At 45.4% G+C, this 18,755-nt stretch overlaps 1 protein-coding gene across 3 annotated transcripts in view; it reads left to right on the forward strand.

The window, feature by feature from the left end:
- Positions 1–3,821: 3,821 nt before the first annotated feature.
- Positions 3,822–18,755, forward strand: part of POLD1 (DNA polymerase delta 1, catalytic subunit) — a 51,258-nt gene continuing 36,324 nt past the window's right edge. The window contains exons 1-9 of one of the 3 annotated variants that reach the window (XM_075605678.1): positions 3,822–3,993; positions 5,406–5,473; positions 7,648–7,854; positions 9,705–9,815; positions 11,094–11,234; positions 16,532–16,657; positions 17,259–17,424; positions 17,671–17,785; positions 17,896–18,025. In XM_075605678.1, coding sequence (XP_075461793.1) covers positions 7,659–7,854; positions 9,705–9,815; positions 11,094–11,234; positions 16,532–16,657; positions 17,259–17,424; positions 17,671–17,785; positions 17,896–18,025 — 985 coding nt within the window. In that variant the 5' untranslated portion in view covers positions 3,822–3,993; positions 5,406–5,473; positions 7,648–7,658. The remainder of the gene's footprint in view (positions 3,994–5,405; positions 5,474–7,647; positions 7,855–9,704; positions 9,816–11,093; positions 11,235–16,531; positions 16,658–17,258; positions 17,425–17,670; positions 17,786–17,895; positions 18,026–18,755) is intronic. The other 2 variants (XM_075605680.1, XM_075605677.1) reach the window with 2 other exon arrangements.

An 18,755-nucleotide genomic window follows, 5' to 3' on the forward strand; every position in this document is an offset into this window, starting at 1 on the left:
AGGGTGGTCTCCCTCTGGGTGATCTCACCATACAGATAGGCTCTAATCTGTAGTGAGATAGGTCTGGTCCCAGACCTCACATGTCAGGGCCGCGCAGCACTGCAGCTGTGTCCCTGAACTAAACCACTGCTAAAGGGGCAAAGTCCCTAACTGAAGGGGCCTTCCCTAAAGCAGCCACAAGCTAGGATGAGTCGGGCCTAGCTAGGGCCTAACCTGGCCTAGTGCAGGAGCCACTTGCTCCCTGCACACACAACCTCCCCCTACCTTGTCCCAGCACCGACTAACTTTCTGACTCCAGCGCACAACAATGTATCCCCTTTGCAGCAGGAGAATGTGTAAGTCCTATTGGCTGTAATACAGCAGGTGATATGGGTGAAAGGGCAGTCCCCAGAGGCTTCTGGGTAATGTAGTTCCTTTAGAGCTTCTACTCTATTGGCGCCGTGTGCGCTATCTCCAATGCGCATGCGCGATCCTGTAATGGCCGCCGCTACTCTTCTCTGCGCATGCGCGACTGTGTGATGGCCGCTGCGTCGTGCGATCTTCTGCGCATGCGCGACCTGTCGCGCCAACCCCAACATGGCCGCCGAAACACCTTTGCACATGCGCAAATACAAAAAACATGGCAGCGCCCTGCCTCCAATGTCGCGAGCTCCCGGCGACGCACTCGCTCCTGCAGCAGCCCCCATGTGATAAGGGTAAAGGAGTGGGACCGGAAAGACCGGGGAGCCAGAGGGGACCTGGCTACAGGTGCAACGCGCTCCAGACACACACACATACACCCCCCCTCACCAGTCCATGCTGTTTCCTCCTCTCCTTGGCTCCTGACACCTCCTGATTGGAAGTAGCCACTTTTCTTGTGCTTTATTTACATGATAAAACGTACTTCACCATATTGGCATTTTTCTCTTTTATAGATCATATCTCGTCTTGGCTTATTATAAGGATATTCTACGTATTTATCCCACAGGTGTTAGCCAGTTAAACCACCTGTTGTTTTTGATTTGCGCCTCTTGTATTTTGTCTTTTTGTATATCATTGGTGTTGTGTACATCAATTACATTACGGCAGCACTCATATGACACCATTTTTACTATTGTTGATAATTAGATTTGCGCACCTTAATTTGCCTATATATATATATATATATATATATATATATATATATATATATAAAACGGGTATTCCCCCCCCAAATCGCAGATCTAGTGTAGGTGCGGAGGACATATGGTGTTACCAGGTGTGGTGCTTTACCTGTTGGCTCGCAGGAGGGCTGAGCTTCCGCCACGGGCAATTATGATACTATGAGTAACCACTTACTCGATGCAGCGCCCCCACCTGCGATGGCTCCGACCAGAGGGGGAGTAGTTCCTCGCAGGACAAATACAATAATCTCATACACTGTATGTATACTAACCAATGTCTTTTACTAACATGCAAAGACAACACGTAACATCAATACCACAATAACCGGTGTCCCTCTCTAGAGGAGACACTGAATACTGCGTCACGCAGGACGCTTTCCCAACACCAGGTGATCCCACCCAGTGTCCATAGAAACCCCACCCAATGTCCCGCACTCTTGCAGAGAGAAGCAATGGGTGACTGCGCAGTCACTATTATACTAAGGGCCCGTTGGTGCACTTGTATATGCAGTGGTTGACAAATCACCAAAAAATCTACTCGCCACACAAAAAAATCTACTCGCCACCTAGTACCAAACTTGTGCTGCTTGAGCCAATATTTACTCGCCCGGGGTTAAATCCACTCGCCCGGGGCGAGCAAATGTATAGGTTTGTCGAACACTGTATATATGTATAGTACCGGCCGAGCACTCCGGTGCTCGGAGCCGCAACAGCTTCGCAAAGGATCAGTCGTTCTGGTATCCCGTCTGATCCGGTCCGGTGAATCCTTGCTTGGGGTCCCCCAGGGGCAATCCCACCCTGGAGATAGTCTCTGGTCTCTGGGTACCGACTTGAGCCCAAGTCGTCTCTCGTGGAGCGCAGCGTCTGCTGTGTCCCTGTCTATCCCTGGCACTACGTGACACGGTCCCTAACCTAGGGCCTGTCCCTGTAGAACCACAAGCTGGGGAATGAGGACCTACCTGGGACCTAAGGGGTTAAGGGCCTATCCCGTCCCCCTAGCTCTTCCCGGTCTTGACTCTAACTAACTACTAGCACTCGCAGCACATACAGTAACTTGCTATAACCTACTCGCTACCTGCAGCTAACGTACTGCACTGTTATACTATCTATAAATCCTGTTTTGCAAACTACACCATCGGCCTGTTTTTCTGCTCTCTGTCCACATATATTATATGGGAAATCGAGCCTCACCATTTCTGAACTAATCCTCACATGAGATGACCGAGAGGGGATAGAAGCACCACTTGAAGAAACCTCATCATTTCTCTAGTATCTGACAGTCAGGCAAACGCGAATTTCACTTATTGTTGCTGTAAGTAGGTTCTCCCCCAGAGCCAAGATTCACAAACAAGTCAATATTCAATCACAATACTGCACAATTATTGTTTTATATGTTTTTTATTTACATGTTGTTTTCCTGACGGGGTCGCTCACTTTCCACAACAAACCACGGCTGTAATTGTGGGAAATCCGAGCATATTTCCCTGGAAGGTTTGAGAAGTATCCTGTTGGGTAACATCATTTAATTTACTTTTTATTACACTATATAACTAATAGGAAACTGTGGCGCCTAGGCAAATCATTTAGTATATTGGTACATCTATATATACACACTTCAATCTGTCTGCCATTTTAAGTTTTCTGCTTTAAAATTCAGACCTGATCTCACTGCAACTTTTGGAATAATTACATGTTCTTTTCTAGTAAATAAGGGATCAACCTCAACAAAAAAAGCGGTGTAAAGATATATATCATACTTTTTAACTAACTGCAGGTCAACAGTGTGATATTGATCCAGTCCTGGTTTCCTGTGGCCATTTGTTGGTCTGTCAGTAACGATGTTACACACCTGCGTATACTCATTTGTCTGCAGACAATTTCATAATCTCAAATTCAGAAACTTTACATTTTTTCCAAAATCTCCACATTTCACTGATTTAATTCTTGGAATATTAGTTATTTTGATACAAATATGTCCACAAAAGGTTTGCTAATTTTTTTAACGTATTTTCTGTACGTTTTGGCAAAGTTGCAAAATTTAGCTTTGCTTAAAAAGTAGCCAAAAAACTCAGCAAAACTGCACATTTTCATCAAGAATTTGTCAAGCCTTTAAGAAATGTCAGACCCTGAAATAGAGCGTTTGCTGGATAGGATGCAAAAGCCAAATTGCAGGATCCGGATTACAAATCTTGGGAAATTACTTGTGAACTCTGACAAGGCTGCACATTTTGGGAGGAATGAAAAAGGGCACATTTTGCCTGGTTTGCACATTGATCCGAATATTTTGCACAATCTGAAGTCTGGATTTGATTATTATCACACTATCCTACAGTTAGCAGACGTTGTGCATCAGCCTTAATAAAAAAAAATGTATGTAAAGCAAAATTAACTGTTCACTATCACTACATATAATAGATATTACTACAAATATCATTGTTGCTTTGTGTTTTTTTTAAAAAAAAAATTGTCTCGTAGCCTTGGACAAGTCACTTTACCTCCCTGTGCTTCATGCACCAAAATGACATTGTTAGCTCTACAGGGTGAGGACTAATTTGCATGTACCAAAATGCTCCGATAAGCCAAAGAAACAGTAACTCTGTCTGCCCAAGGGACATAGACGTGTTCTACAGCAAACTGCTCGTTTCTTCCGCCACACACATCATGGCGCAGATTCAAGCCACAATCTGCCACACCTAACATGACCGCGCACAACGGCGCTTTTTCTGCTGGGCAAAAGGCCCAAAAGCCAGCAACGCGGGTTTATCAGCGTCATATTGCCATGACAACGCCTGGGCGGGCAAGGGAAAACGTATCTTTGGCGGGAGAGTGGAAGCGTTTGCAGCAACGGGAAGTAAGTCTAGTATTGGGACGGTGTGTAGATCAGACAGGCAATGGCTAAATACAATGTGGGGTGACGGGTCGGAGCGCAGCGAGCTGCTGACTGCGTGTTATGTAGGAAGCGGGAAGATCACCCACTGCTTGGCCCCATCTCGATCCTATAACACAGGCCCTAATCCCCTGCACATCGGTATTTACCCGTGTCACAGGCGCGCTGCTTTTCTCACGAGTAAAAACATCGAGTTCTTATCTTAGTGCTGGATTCTTATAGTTATTATGAAGTAGCAGATCCATGTACAATAAAGTACTTATCTTCATACATGTTATTACTGGGGTGTTGTAGTAGAAGCAAGCACATTTTTCTCTTCCCATTTAATTTTCCTTTCCCAATAACCTGTTTGTACTTCTATGGGTGCATGATGTTGTAGAGCCTCAGAAAATAAAACCTGCCTATTATTTACTCAATTTGGTTATTGTCCAATAAAAAGTACACAGAGCAAGTGGTAGATTCCTATTGTATTGTATGTCTTTATTTAGCGCCATTAATGTACATAGCGCTTCACAGTAGTATTACATGACAATCATATAAATAACAAATAATATAAATAACAGATCATGGGAATAAGTGCTTCAGACATAAATGTAACATTTCGGAAGAGGGGTCCCTGCTCCGAGGAGCTTACAATGTAATTGGTGGGGTGAACGAGACAGTATGAGGGCATTCTGATAAGTGTGTCTGCAGGGGGTCAAGCTTTATGTATCGTGTATAGTATTAGCCACGGTGCTACTCATATGCTTCTTTAAGCAGGTGGGTCTTAAAGGTAAATAGAGAGGGTGCTAGTCGGTTATTGAGGGGAAGGGCAGTCAGTGAGAGGTTTCTAGACTGTTCCTTTCCTCAATATGACAAAAACAGTTGTCTTTCTGTTACATAATTTGTTGGTGTTTCTTTGCCCCATATATATATATATATATATATATATATATATATATATATATATTTTTTTTAATATAGAGCGCAGTGTAGCGTGAGACTGCTGCGGGGGAAGGGGGCATTACTCGTGTTATTCTTCCTATAGACTCTATTAATATAGTGAGAGGTGGAGTAGTTAATGTATTAACTTGCATTCAAATATAAGTTATTGTACTTTTAACTGCCTTACCTCATAACTATATTAACTAGACCTGGACTCTCCTTCCAATTATATTTGGGGGGGGGGGCACAGGATGCCATTTTACTGTAAAGCCCACAACAGGCAGCGCTATAATATCAATCATGGAGCTATGGTTTGGAAGTGAAATGTGTGTTGCTTTTAATTTGGGATCATTTGGTAAGTTCATAAAATGGGCACTTGTTTCTGTGGCGTTAGGTATCTGCTACACCAGAAGACTAAAACACAATAGGCATTATTGTTATTGTTTGTACAGAGTGACATCAATGAAATAAACTACATGACATACAAATAAGGACAAACAAGCGCAAACAGATACAGAAGGTAATGAGGACCCTGCTCCTAGCGTTGTCCTCCTCACTTCCCCCCCCTCCCCTGTCAGAGGTGGACGGTAGCGTAGGAGCCTGCTCTAGTAGTGTGACTCGGAACTTCAGACAGCAGCTCAGAACTGGTGTCTGCTGCTAGAACGCGCTTCTTCCCTCGTGGACCTGCTCTTACTGGCAAATTTAAAAGCTCCTGTGTCCCGCCGCGATCAGTCAGACATATGGGGGGGGGGGGGAGAGGGGGGGCGGATATGATGAAGGAGACTGGGGGATATGATGATGAAGGGGGATATGATGAGGGGTGCTGGGGGAGATATGGAGACAGAGACAGTGAGAGTCAATATCTGAGCGATCGCGCTGGCAGGCTTTTCAAAAGTGCTTCTGTGTGAAAGAGCTACACACAGGTAGAGAAGAAGCAAGGCCCAAAATGTATAATTTTGAATAATAAATGGTATTTTACCCGTGCGGCCCGAAACTGTTTTTCTTGGAGCAGTTTGGCCATTTTCACTTTACAAGTTGTGCACGCCTAATCTATAGGGAATAAGGGGCAATGTTGAAATAAAAGGTTACGTGGCTGCTCATTGTGGGACGGAGTATGCCTCAGAATTCAGGATAGAGTATGGTCCGGCCCGACAGCTGGTCCCATTAAGGTTTTGGGGTGTTGGCTAGCGTGGAGTTTGGTCCAGCTGGTTCCAATAGAGTAGGACGGAGGGGGAGAGTTGGATGTTAGGCTGCGTCCATGCTTAGCGTGACAGTGCGTGCGCGGTGGGAACAAAAGGCTGTGCATCTATGAGGCAGGCCATAGAGCGCTCGACCGCAGAGCAGACAAAATAATTAGATTTTGTCGCGCAACGGCCGGGTCACGTGCACGGTTCAGCCAATGAGGGCGAGCCGCTCACGTGACGTCATGGGCACACCTGTCGCGTCTCCCCATAGGCCACAAATCGCTTCTGCGGCAGGCGCTCGTGACGTCGCGCGCCTAGCATGGCCTCGGCCTTACGGGTATGCCAGATATGCTTCCTTGAAGAGGAGAGGTTTTTTTTAAATGTGTGAAAGTGCTGGGAAGGGAATTCCAGAGAGAGAGGGGGCAGCACAGGAGATGCCTTGTAGGTAGGAGGAGAGGCGAAGGTTGTGGACAGAACGGAGGTGGCGTTTAGGGATATATTTGGGGACGAGGGCTGAGATGTAAGGGGTGCTAGTAAAGACACCTGTCACTGCTGGAAGATGCCTTAGGGCCCATTCAAGTGGCCGAGCTGTAAGGTGTCCTCTGGCACTGGTAGGTTCTTTACGACAGAATAAAGCTTAGTAAATATGCCCCAATATGTTTTGATCATGTTGTGTATCAAAACTTAGGATGTGCATTAAGTGCTGCAAACTGGAGAATTGATTAAAAACGGGTGCAAAATGGGTCATTTTAACAGGACGTCAAAGGTGCTTTACTACAACATTGCACTACTTGCGCTCATGAGCGGTTTAGGAGATGAGATGTCAGTGCAATATTAGGAGACGTACCATCATTTGCACATATAGCTGATGCAGTTTTTCTTTGCATCAAATCCGCTAGGTGGTGTTCGCTTCTGCTCCAAAATGTAAGAAATAAAGATGCAGACATATGGTGCTGGTATACATTGACCCAGGTTAAAATGTTTGCTTTGTTATGGAACAAATTGCACTGTTTTGCTATATATCCCCCTTCATATTTATGTCTGTATGTCCAGGTGGGCAACCAGTTTCTTTATCAAGCTACTTGTAGAGAAGCCATCAGGCAAATCCCCTCCAAGTAGCAGTGGAAAGATTTGTCACTGTGCATGTTTCCCCTGATTCTTTTACTAGAGCAAGGCGCCTGTTTCTACCTTTGTGTTTATACAGCACCAACAACACTTGTTCCATCTGCATAGAGGTTTCTCTGTCAATAAACAAACATATGTTGAGACTGTTTCCTGATGGTAATGCTCCATCATGGCACCTAGACACATACTGTAGGTCCTGTGGATCCCTTTGCTGCGGTATGAAGATACTTCTCTTTCAGAAACGCCTTCACGTAATGTCTAGATGTGAGGAGGAACCATGTTCATTCCCTGTGCCTTACACCTTTCTATACAGTGTCTTTCTGCGGTGCCGGTGTAGAATTGTTTGTGTCCCATTTAATACAGTGATGTAAATCTCTCCATTTAGAGAAGCTGAAGATGGATAACAAACGTAAGAAGGCTTTGGGGGGATCTGGAGGGCTCTCCGCCTCACAGACCAAGAAGATGCGGGGGGACTGGGATGATGACGCTCCCTCGCAGTTTGAGGAGGAACTGGCATTCCTTGATGAGGTTGAAGCAGACATGGCGACAGAGATGTGTGAAGAGCAGCCCACTGGAGAGGTCCTGCCCATTGGTAAACACTTTATTTTGGCTTATTCTTCAACGACTATTTAGGGCTCTTGTAACTTAATCTTTATACCATGTGGCAAGATTATGACCTATTGTTGGAAGGGTGTTTCTGAATAGGAACATGTGACAATGTATATAACCAATGTTGTTACACATCACTGTGGACCTGTTGCACCCTCCTGACAGGTGGAGAGTCGCCGCTCTGTGAGAGGTTTAGGTGAAGTCAGTGGGATCGTTTATTCATAAATTAAAAAAAATATGACTTTCCCATTCCCAGTTTATACCATTTATACAATGGGGCATATTTTGCCTTGAGTGTCTTTGCAATGTCATGAGTCTGTTCAGGCTAAAATGATTCTGCTTGAGAGGGTTGTTTGCTTTATACCTTGTTAATCCAATCATAGCTGTTCATATTGATCAGTGCAACAAGCTGAAATGTTAAGTTATCTTTGTAAAGCAGTTAAGTGAAAAAGCTACACACTTAACATACGTGTGTCTTTGGCCCGAATAATTCAGTATCTGATTCTGGGAATCCAGTTTTGTTTATTGTTCTGTTCACACCGGTAAACTACTCACTTTTAGGGCCTCATGCAGAGAGCAGCGAATGTAAAAATTGGAGAGTTTAATAAAAAGTAGCTTTTTTGGAGAGTTTTATTCTCCATATGCAGAAATGTGCGAATTCTGCAATGTTTGGCATTAATGCGTGTGGCGAGTTAGAATTGGAGAGATGCGCGCTGCAGAAATGTGTTAAAAAAAAATCGCGCATTTTTTTTCCCTTTCCTATAGGCGGCGAGCTCCATCTACTTGCCAACTTTTCTTGGCGAGGCAAATAGTAGCAAATCGCGCCATTTTCTTGGCGCGAACAGCCGCTAGATGCCGTTCGCGGCTCTCTGAATTAGGATATTTTTAAAACTGGCGAGATGTAGGTTCTCGCCAGTCGCGCGGTGAGATTTTGAAAAAGAAAAAAAAATGGCGCGTTTTCCGTAACTCGCCATTTTCGGCAGTTTTCTGCGCGAATTTCCCCAAAAAATGGCGAGATTTGAAATAGCGCTGCTCTCTGCATGAGGCCCTAAGTCTGGAGTAGTTTGGTGTTTTGTCAACTACATTTTATCTTCACATGGATTTAGTTTCATATCAATAACACCCTGAAGTAAATGCAGTGAAAACAGTCATCAGGGTGCGAACACTCGCTTTCTTCATAATGACTGATCGTGTGAACTATGGCATCTATTTACTAAAGTGTCCTGGCTGCAAAATGGGGGCAAAACCAATGGAAACAGTGCCATATTGATGAAATAAAAACAATCCCATTGAAAGCAATTGGAATTTTTCCTTTAATCTGGTGCAATTCTTATGAACTGGTTTTGCAGCCATGAAACTTTAGTAACTAACACCCTATGTGTTTAGCAGTAAAAGAACAAACATTTCCACCACTTGGAATAGTATACAAGGGCAATGCAGATATACCTCTTATGTCTGTAATCATTTCTAAACACCATTCACATCATCTGCTGCAAAAAATAATAATGATCTGATGTAACATAACTAACACTGGCTTTAAACCCCACACAGGTGTCTTGTGAGACACTGTTTTGGAAGCTTGTGTGGCTCAGGTGTAATGAGATTGGTCCCTCTTCCTCTGCATCTATACCCCTCCGTGATCTGTCACGCTCCGTACCCCCTGCATTACCCTGCACTGTCTGCTTCTCCTGCACGTTAGCATGTCCGCACTGTCCCAGTGAATTTCATCATTACCAAGTGTCATTTTAAATATGAAGAAGGGTTTCAGCTGCAGAAGCTGCGTTCTTACTGCACGGAAACTGCTGCCCTAAATCTGTTCTCATCTGGCTCCAGGAAAGCTCCTTTCTGACAACATTCCCCCAAAGTGGAGACGGCCACCTCCGCAGATCGATCCCAAACAGGAGCCACTGCGCTTTCAGCAGGTTGAGCTGGATCATTACGTGGGTAAGTGCTACAGAAAAGACTGCATACGATTGTTTGTGCCCATGAGTATTAACAATTGACCATATTTTAAATCCTTAAGCATCTTTAATAGTAGAGTATGTCTTAGTGGTGCGCGCTTTCACTTTAAGTGGAGCTGCACCTTTAACACCTTACAACACCAAGACGTGCTAGTATTTTGTTGTTGGTTCCTTAAGCACTGAAGGAGTAAAGCTTTGCTCAATTAGTCTTGGTTGGGTTGTCAGCTTAACTGCAGGCATGTACTTCCAGGGGGTTGGCTCACAGGAGCTACTGCAGGGGTCTGCTGGCTGCTCTCTGCTTTGCATTGTTCTAATGAAAGAGGGAAGTGCAATAGGTGAGGTGATTAGATAGGGTAGATTATTGGTACTATAGGGAAGCAAGGTTGCTATTTTGGCAAGGATCTGTTATCCTGCCTGTGGATGTTTGGAAGAAAGAGAAAAAAAAAAGGGATTGTGATGTCCCTCGGGTGAGGAATTCCCCTGTGGCAATCTGTCACGCCTACCCTTTCATTTAAAGGAGGGGGTAGTACGACAGGAACATGTGGTGTTTGTTTTGGGTAGGCGGTGGGGTCTGGTATCTCAACTTTTGAATTGTCGTAATAAACGGTTGCCAGCATCCTGTTATAATTCACTACCTTTCTAATATACAAGTTAAGGGACAGAAATGCACTACAATGTCATTGTATAAGTATATTTATAAACAATGGCCATGCTTCAATGTGTGGTAAGCATTCACATCATCTGTACCATACATTTGTGTCCCATTGGCTGTATAGTGAGTTTCAGTCTGGGAAAAAATACACTTGGCTGCTTTGAGCCAGTGCAGTGAAATGATCAGAAGACCTTTTTGAAGGCCACTTCGGGCCCCTTGTGTACCCCCATATTGATATTGTTCCAGGTCCCGATGGAAGGAGATGTTCATGTTATTATACTTTAAATATGCTACATAGACACTTTTTTGGGCATTTACGGTTTGACCCGAGTCATTTACATGATCAATGTTGGTTTTTTTTCTTCCCCTGAACAATATCAGTCAATGACTGTGCTGAAGCAGGGATATCCTTGAAACCTGACCTGTTGGTGGGCCTTGGACTGGTGTTGGCCATCCCTGATTTAGAGGGTGTGCAAGGGAATAAGGCCCAAGTATCTCCTGACCGGCTTCGCATGTAAAGAGATGGAAGATATCTCTAGAGTTGCTTATACTGATGTGCTCATACTCTACCTATAAGGTGCTGAGTTCTTTCTAATGGTTCTGTTGCAGGATCACACATTTCCGGGATGCTGGGAGCTACACAGGGACCCGTTCCCATCGTCCGCATGTTTGGGGTGACGGCAGAAGGAAACAGTGTGTGCTGCCATATCCACGGCTTTGCTCCTTATTTCTATGTACCCTGCCAGACAGGTACAATCCTGGGAAGGGGGCCCTTGGGAGAGAAGCATGGGGCAAGGCAGGCGTTTTTATAAGGAGGAGCAGAGTTCTATATATTATGTAGATAGATGAAAATGAGCATGTGGGACACCGCGTCTCTGATTTTTACACTGTATACATGAGGGGTCTGTGTCATCTAAGTAGCAGCAGAGAGGAACATTTTAGACACTAATTTGATTACTATTACACCATAAACGTTGCACACACTTTATATGAATACCATAGCATAAGTTTTAAGTATATCTGAAATAATATACACCCTACTAGAATTTCAGAGCAGTGCCTCTCTGTACTAGATGAATTGGGCCCTATCGCAGGATTACAGCAGAAATTACACCAATCTAGGAAGGAGAATAATCATTACTTGTGATGCACCCCAAAAAAGCAAGTGATTATTTACATTGCACGCTTGTCGGCGATCATGGAGTGAAAGATTTAACCGAACTCTAAAAGGGATGCTGAGGAAATTTGTAGATTCAGAGAAGAGAGCCTGGGATGAACTTCTCCTTTTTCTACTGTTTGCAGTGTGGGAAGTTCCCCAGGCCTCCATGGGATTCTCTCCATTTGAATTGCTCTATGGCCGCCAACCCCGGGATATCCTAGACCTCCTAAAGGAGTCCTGGGAGGAACAGCAGTCCCCTTCTAAGAATTCCCTGCAATATGTACTAGACCTTAGGAAGCGCCTAGATGTGGTCGGCCATTTTGCTAGGGAGAATCTTAGATCAGCCCAGGACAGTCAGGAGAGACATTACAATCAGAATGCTCGCATGAGAGTGTTTCACCCGGGAGACCAGGTGATGTTATTATTACCCAGTTGTGAGAGCAAACTCCTAGCCAAATGGCAGGGCCCATTCGAAGTACTCCACCGCAGGGGTGATGTGGATTACGAGATCGCTCAACCAGGGTCCAGGAAGGGTAAACAAATTTACCATGTGAACTTGCTGAAACCCTGGAAGATGCAGCGGTCTCTATTCATCCACCCGGTGGAGGAGGAAACGGATTTGGGTCCTCAGCCCCCACGGGAGAACATCGTGAGTGACGATAAAATCCCAATGGGTAGACAGTTGTCCTCTGAACAAAAAGGGGACTTGTTAGAAATAATTACTCAATTCCATGATGTTTTTTCTGATTTGCCAGGGCAAACTAACTTAATTTCACATGTGATCGAGACAGCACCTGGGGTAAAAGTACGTTCCCGTCCTTATAGGTTGCCTGAAAGTCGTAGGGCCCTGTTAGAGAAGGAGGTACAAGAAATGTTACACTTAGGAGTGATTGAGGAATCATGCAGTGAGTGGTGTAGTCCACTAGTTATGGTCCCTAAACCCAATGGAAGGTAAGATTTTGTGTGGACCTCCGAAAGGTCAATGCGGTATCCAAGTTTGACGCATATCCGATGCCAAGGGTGGACGAGTTAATTGACGCTCTTGGTAACGCGGAATATATATCCACGCTGGACTTGACAAAAGGATACTGGCAAATACCCTTAGAGGAAAAGTCCAAGTGCAAAACAGCCTTTGCCACTCCCATGGGTTTATAAAGAATGTGTGAATCTGTCCTGCGCTTCAGTGTGCAGAGTGGCAGTCTGAAATTGTGTCAGACACTGGGGCAGCGCATGAGGGAGCTCCGCTTGGCCACAGAATTGACCGGTGCAGGGGGCTGTTGGTAACTTACCTCACCTGCATCTCCGGTCTGGGGCCTGCTCACCTCGGCTGCTCCTGCGTGCCACCGTCAGAAGAGTTACTGGAAACAATGGAGGATTCCGGCGCAACTGCGCATGTCTGACTCAGAGAGGCTGCTGGGATCTTCAAAAAACTTTATTCATAGAACACACAAGGGCTAGCACCGCATTCTCCCCCTCAACGCGTTTCACCCTTAGGAATAGGGCTTCGTCTTGGAGTGGGGAGAAGCGGAAGCTGCCTGCTTATATACAGAAAAGCCCGCGAAAACGGGAACATTTAAATTACAAATTAAAAACATTAACCCCTCCAGTGCTTATGCCTGTTTACATGTATTGTCAATAAAGTGACCAGTGCTAAACACTTGGATTCTTAGTTAAACTTATGACAATGTAATTGCAATATTAATAAAGAATATACTGCTTATATTCAGGTCAATCATTGGAGATATATAAAATGAGTAAAAGGTTGCTGCAAACACTGCTAGTGCATGGTTGAGTCCCATAATTACAATAACAGCTTATACATTATACATTTTAATCTTATACACAAACACAATGATAATGTATAAGCTGTTATTGTAATTATGGGACTCAACCATGCACTAGCAGTGTTTGCAGCAACCTTTTACTCATTTTATATATCTCCAATGATTGACCTGAATATAAGCATTATATAGTATTCTTTATTAATATTGCAATTACATTGTCATAAGTTTAACTAAGAATCCAAGTGTTTAGCACTGGTCACTTTATTGACAATACATGTAAACAGGCATAAGCACTGGAGGGGTTAATGTTTTTCATTTGTAATTTAAATGTTCCCGTTTTCGCGGGCTTTTCTGTATATAAGCAGGCAGCTTCCGCTTCTCCCCACTCCAAGACGAAGCCCTATTCCTAAGGGTGAAACGCGTTGAGGGGGAGAATGCGGTGCTAGCCCTTGTGTGTTCTATGAATAAAGTTTTTTGAAGATCCCAGCAGCCTCTCTGGGTCAGACATGCGCAGTTGCGCCGGAATCCTCCATTGTTCCCATGGGTTTATACCAGTTTGTGACAATGCCATTTGGACTGCATGGAGCCCCAGCCACGTTTCAGAGACTCATGGATAAGGTGCTGAGACCCCATAGGGCTTATGCCGCATCCTACCTAGATGACGTTGTCATTTATAGTAAACACTGGCGGGCCCATCTAAATAGGCTGAAAGCGGTCCTCAAATCTCTAAGAGAGGCAGGGCTCACAGCCAACCCCTAACAGGGGAGGAATGTGACAGGGTGAATGAACGTCACCAGCCATATGCCTGGAAATCCTATGTTTAGGCTTGCAGTGCAGCAGTGACGAGGTAAAGTTGAGAAGGGCTGCTTAATTAGTCTGACCCCAGCTGCATAATCAAGGTGTTAAAACCCCAGGCTGAACACACATGCAGGAGAGCTGGTGAGGAGACAGGACTGAAAGTGCTGAAGAGATTACTGCTGTAAGGTCTGTGTTGTAAAGTACATGTGTGATAAACTGTCTGTCTCCTGCATACTAAAGAGAAGCTATTTTGTTCTGCCTGCTAAAAAGAAGCTATTTTGTTTTGTCTGCTGAAGAAGAAGCTATTGTCTTTTGTTTGCTGATGAGAAGCTATTTGTTTTTGGTGTGCTGTATGCTTTAAGGCTCAAATAAATAAGCCTTATCCAAAGAACCCGCGTGTGTGGTTGCATGTACCCTGCAACAGTGTGCATCACAAATAAAGATTATTCTCTCTCCTACGTTGATGTAATTCCTCAAATAATTAATAAAAAAGCAAGCAGGTGTCCACTCACATGTTCAAGGGCTTTCCACTGAAGCACAAAGTTTGATAGGATTCAGGGGTAGGTACCCTGGTGCTTGTGATCATTCGGTTGGGGCCTCCAATGGTTCTCCCTCTGTTTAAGGGGGCCATGTGAGAGACTCCTGAAATGCGTATGGCTGCTGCTTCAGTGCATCCTGTTTTAACCTTGGTAGCGTGCTGCTGCGGACATGTAATTTCCAGTTTGGTGCGAGTACCCGGATGTGGAGGGCGGACGGGGGCAAATTCCGGCCTCCATAGACAGAAGGAGAACCATCTGAGGCCTCAACCACATGGTCACCAACCCCAGTCCCCTCCAGGGTTGGTGAAAATGTGGTTGAGGCCTCAGATGGTTCTCCCTCCGTCTATGGGGGCCGGTATTTGTACATACATATACATACCTCTGACAGAATGGGATGTTTGGCATTGGGACACGTCGCCGCAAGGGCGTTCGCCTCTGGACATTTCGCCACGATGTCCGCCACGCGCCTGAGCCGGCAAGCCAGGTCTGCCACGCCCGACATCCCGCTCCAACAAGCCAGGTCTGCCACGCCCGACATCCCGCTCCAACAAGCCAGGTCTGCCACGCCCGACATCCCGCTCCAACAAGCCAGGTCTGCCACGCCCGACATCCCGCTCCAACAAGCCAGGTCTGCCACGCCCGACATCCCGCTCCAACAAGCCAGGTCTGCCACGCCCGACATCCCGCTCCAACAAGCCAGGTCTGCCACGGCCGACATCCCGCTCCAACAAGCCAGGTCTGCCACGCCCGACATCCCGCTCCAACAAGCCAGGTCTGCCACGGCCGACATCCCGCTCCAACAAGCCAGGTCTGCCACGCCCGACATCCCGCTCCAACAAGCCAGGTCTGCCACGCCCGACATCCCGCTCCAACAAGCCAGGTCTGCCACGCCCGACATCCCGCTCCAACAAGCCAGGTCTGCCACGCCCGACATCCCGCTCCAACAAGCCAGGTCTGCCACGGCCGACATCCCGCTCCAACAAGCCAGGTCTGCCACGCCCGACATCCCGCTCCAACAAGCCAGGTCTGCCACGCCCGACATCCCGCTCCAACAAGCCAGGTCTGCCACGGCTGACATCCCGCTCCAACAAGCCAGGTCTGCCACGCCCGACATCCCGCTCCAACAAGCCAGGTCTGCTAAGTGCATGTTTAAATGTCCGTGCGGGATCGCTACATTGCCTAGACCGGCTGCTCCGACGCACCATATTAAAATGTCCCACGCGAGACATTTACAAATGCATTTACCAGACCTGGCTTTTCAGCGCACGGGAGCGCGTGCGGTGGACAGCACAGCAAAATGTCCCCGCACCGTTATGATCGCTGCCAAACGTCATAGACCGGGTCTCCATATCCTTTATTAGTGGATTCAATTAATCAAAAAGCAAGCAGATATCCGGTCATATTCATGTGCTTTCCATTAAAGCACGAAGGTATAATTCAGAGAAACCTTGGGGAGAGCAGCACCTATACCCTACTTCTATATCAAATAAGGACATATGGGCTATATAGTGGACATTCACGCATAACAATTATTTATAAGTACAGTATTTCTGACTGAGCGCATTAGATATTTATACATATCTGGATATCTCAAATGTTGTATAGCTTATGAATGTCATTCTCTGGAGGGTTTTTAACATCTGCTAATTGTGATTTTAGATGTAGCTAGTACATGAGCTTTTAAGACCTTTTATTTAAAAAAGAGACTTTGCTCTGATTATAGGGTCAAAAGATTGACCTGCTTTTGTTCTCTGTTGGGGGCTTCAGGATTTAAGGAGGAGCATCTAAGTGACTTCAAGACGGAGCTGAACAATGCTGTGATCAGAGACCTGCGTTCCAACAAAGACCAACTCTCGCAGGCTGTTCTAGCGGTTGACATCTGCATGAAGGAGAGTGAGTACTGTGTCTCTCCAGCTGCAGGATTTCAATCCACCTGTACATAGAAGTATCCAGTTTCTGTCCAATTATCCTCAGCTGCCATTTATTTGTTCCGTTCTTTAACTGTGAAACACCACCGAAAACATTACTTGTTTTATTTACCATTACCATAATTTTGGAATATATATAAAAAATATATTTAATTAGTACTGATATGTTTGGTTTTGATGGGTGAACCAGCAACCCGAGAATTTCTCAAGTACCTTTTGATCACCAAATTATTCTGTCGTATAAGTTCCTGATTTTCATAACTGTAGTGGGGTCTGCAGGACGGTGTGTTCCCGTTTCAGAGCCAATCATTGCCTTTAAGAGTTTTAATATTTAAATCCCTGTTTTCCAGGCAGAAACTGTCAATTGCCTACGGTAACAAGGGCTTTTCCCTTCTTCTTTCTTTGTTCTTTCCAATGGAGATTTTTGTATTACTTGAATCAGAAAGTAATCCTTTGGTTTTCAGCCCAAGAAAGTAACCGTACTATTTACAGTACATGTGCTGTGTTAGGGCAGGTAAGGGTTGATTATGTCTAATAAGAGCGCTGGCCCATTTGTATTACCACAGATATGTATGGATACCATGGGAAGAGGATAATTCCCTTTCTGAAAGTTACCATGGCTCTGCCTCGTCTTATTGCACCCGCCAAGCGTCTGCTGGAGCAGGGACTGCACTGTGGGACCTCCATACATTCCTATCAGGCCTATGAAGCCAACATTGACTTTGAAATCAGGTATGGTGTTGAGTCCAGGAAGAAAATAAACAGTTGTAGATCAGTACGAGTGCGTATTCCATAAACCATTCTCCCCATCTTTTTTCCCCCACTTATATGGTCAAGAAAATAGTCGTTTAACCCCTTCTGTTCAGGAGTGTTGCACGCCCTTCAGGGGCCTAAAGAACATATTTAACATTCATGAAAGACTGCTTCTCTGGCTGACGTTCCTCCATGTAATCTCTTATGGTTCCCGTCTGCGGGCAGGTTCATGGTGGACAATGATATTGTTGGCTGTAACTGGATTGAGCTCCCTCCGGGAAAATACCGTCTGCGAGAGGAACGTCCAGCGGGAGACTCCTCTAGAGAGAATCCAAGCAAGGTGAGGGTCTGTGACTGATCGAGGGGGGAAGGGAAATAAAGACATACAATACAAGTGTGGGAGGCACGGGGGCCTGGTGGTTTTATAACCACTATATGTCTTTGCTGCAGGTGTCTCTTACTCAGCTGGAGGTTGACATCAGTTGGTCAGATCTCATCAGTCACCCAGCAGAGGGGGAGTGGCAGAAGATAGCACCTCTACGGGTCCTGAGCTTTGACATTGAATGTGCTGGGAGGAAAGGTAACGTGACAAGTGTCTCATAAAGGGATGAAAGCTTTTCATGGTTAGCTTGCATGTTATAGCTCACTATCTGTAACCTGAATATGATATCTCTCTATTAGGATTTAACCTTTCAAACAAGAAAAAGAAGCTCATGCTCTCATAGTGGGATCCATTTTATTTTTGTTTTTTAATTCACAAAACATATGTAGTAAATGTGCAAGGAAGACATCTTGCAATATAAAAGTATAAAAATACATATACCGTGGCATGGACTTATACACTTTGCCCTTACAAGGTATATATAGAACAATCAGCTCATCTGGCAGTTTAAGATTGTCTCTGGAGGGTCTCACAAGTGTTCCCTCTGACGCCGTTGGAGCTCAGTCCTCCTTGCGTGTGATGTAGGTTCATTCCGATGTCACTGCTGGATCACTGCGTGATGATTCTTTCCAACGCGTTTCGTTGCCTCGCACATTCATCGGGGGTTTCTGATCACTCTTGCTTGGCAGAGCATTGGTGAATGGTGTACGTTTAAAAATATAATTTCTTCATGCAGTGCCTCTTCAGCTAATGGGAAAGCGGATGTATAGTTTAGCGTGCGTTATCTACACCAGGGGTGCGCAAACTTTTGCAGCTGCGCCCCCCACCCCCCTGCCTGCTGTCCCCGGTGCTCGCGTTGCCCTTACCTCAGTTCCTGGCATCAAATGACGCAGCAGGGTCATGTAGTGTCACGTTTCCCATGGCGACG

Source organism: Ascaphus truei, chromosome 6 (assembly GCF_040206685.1).
Source record: "Ascaphus truei isolate aAscTru1 chromosome 6, aAscTru1.hap1, whole genome shotgun sequence".
NCBI lineage: Eukaryota > Metazoa > Chordata > Amphibia > Anura > Ascaphidae > Ascaphus > Ascaphus truei.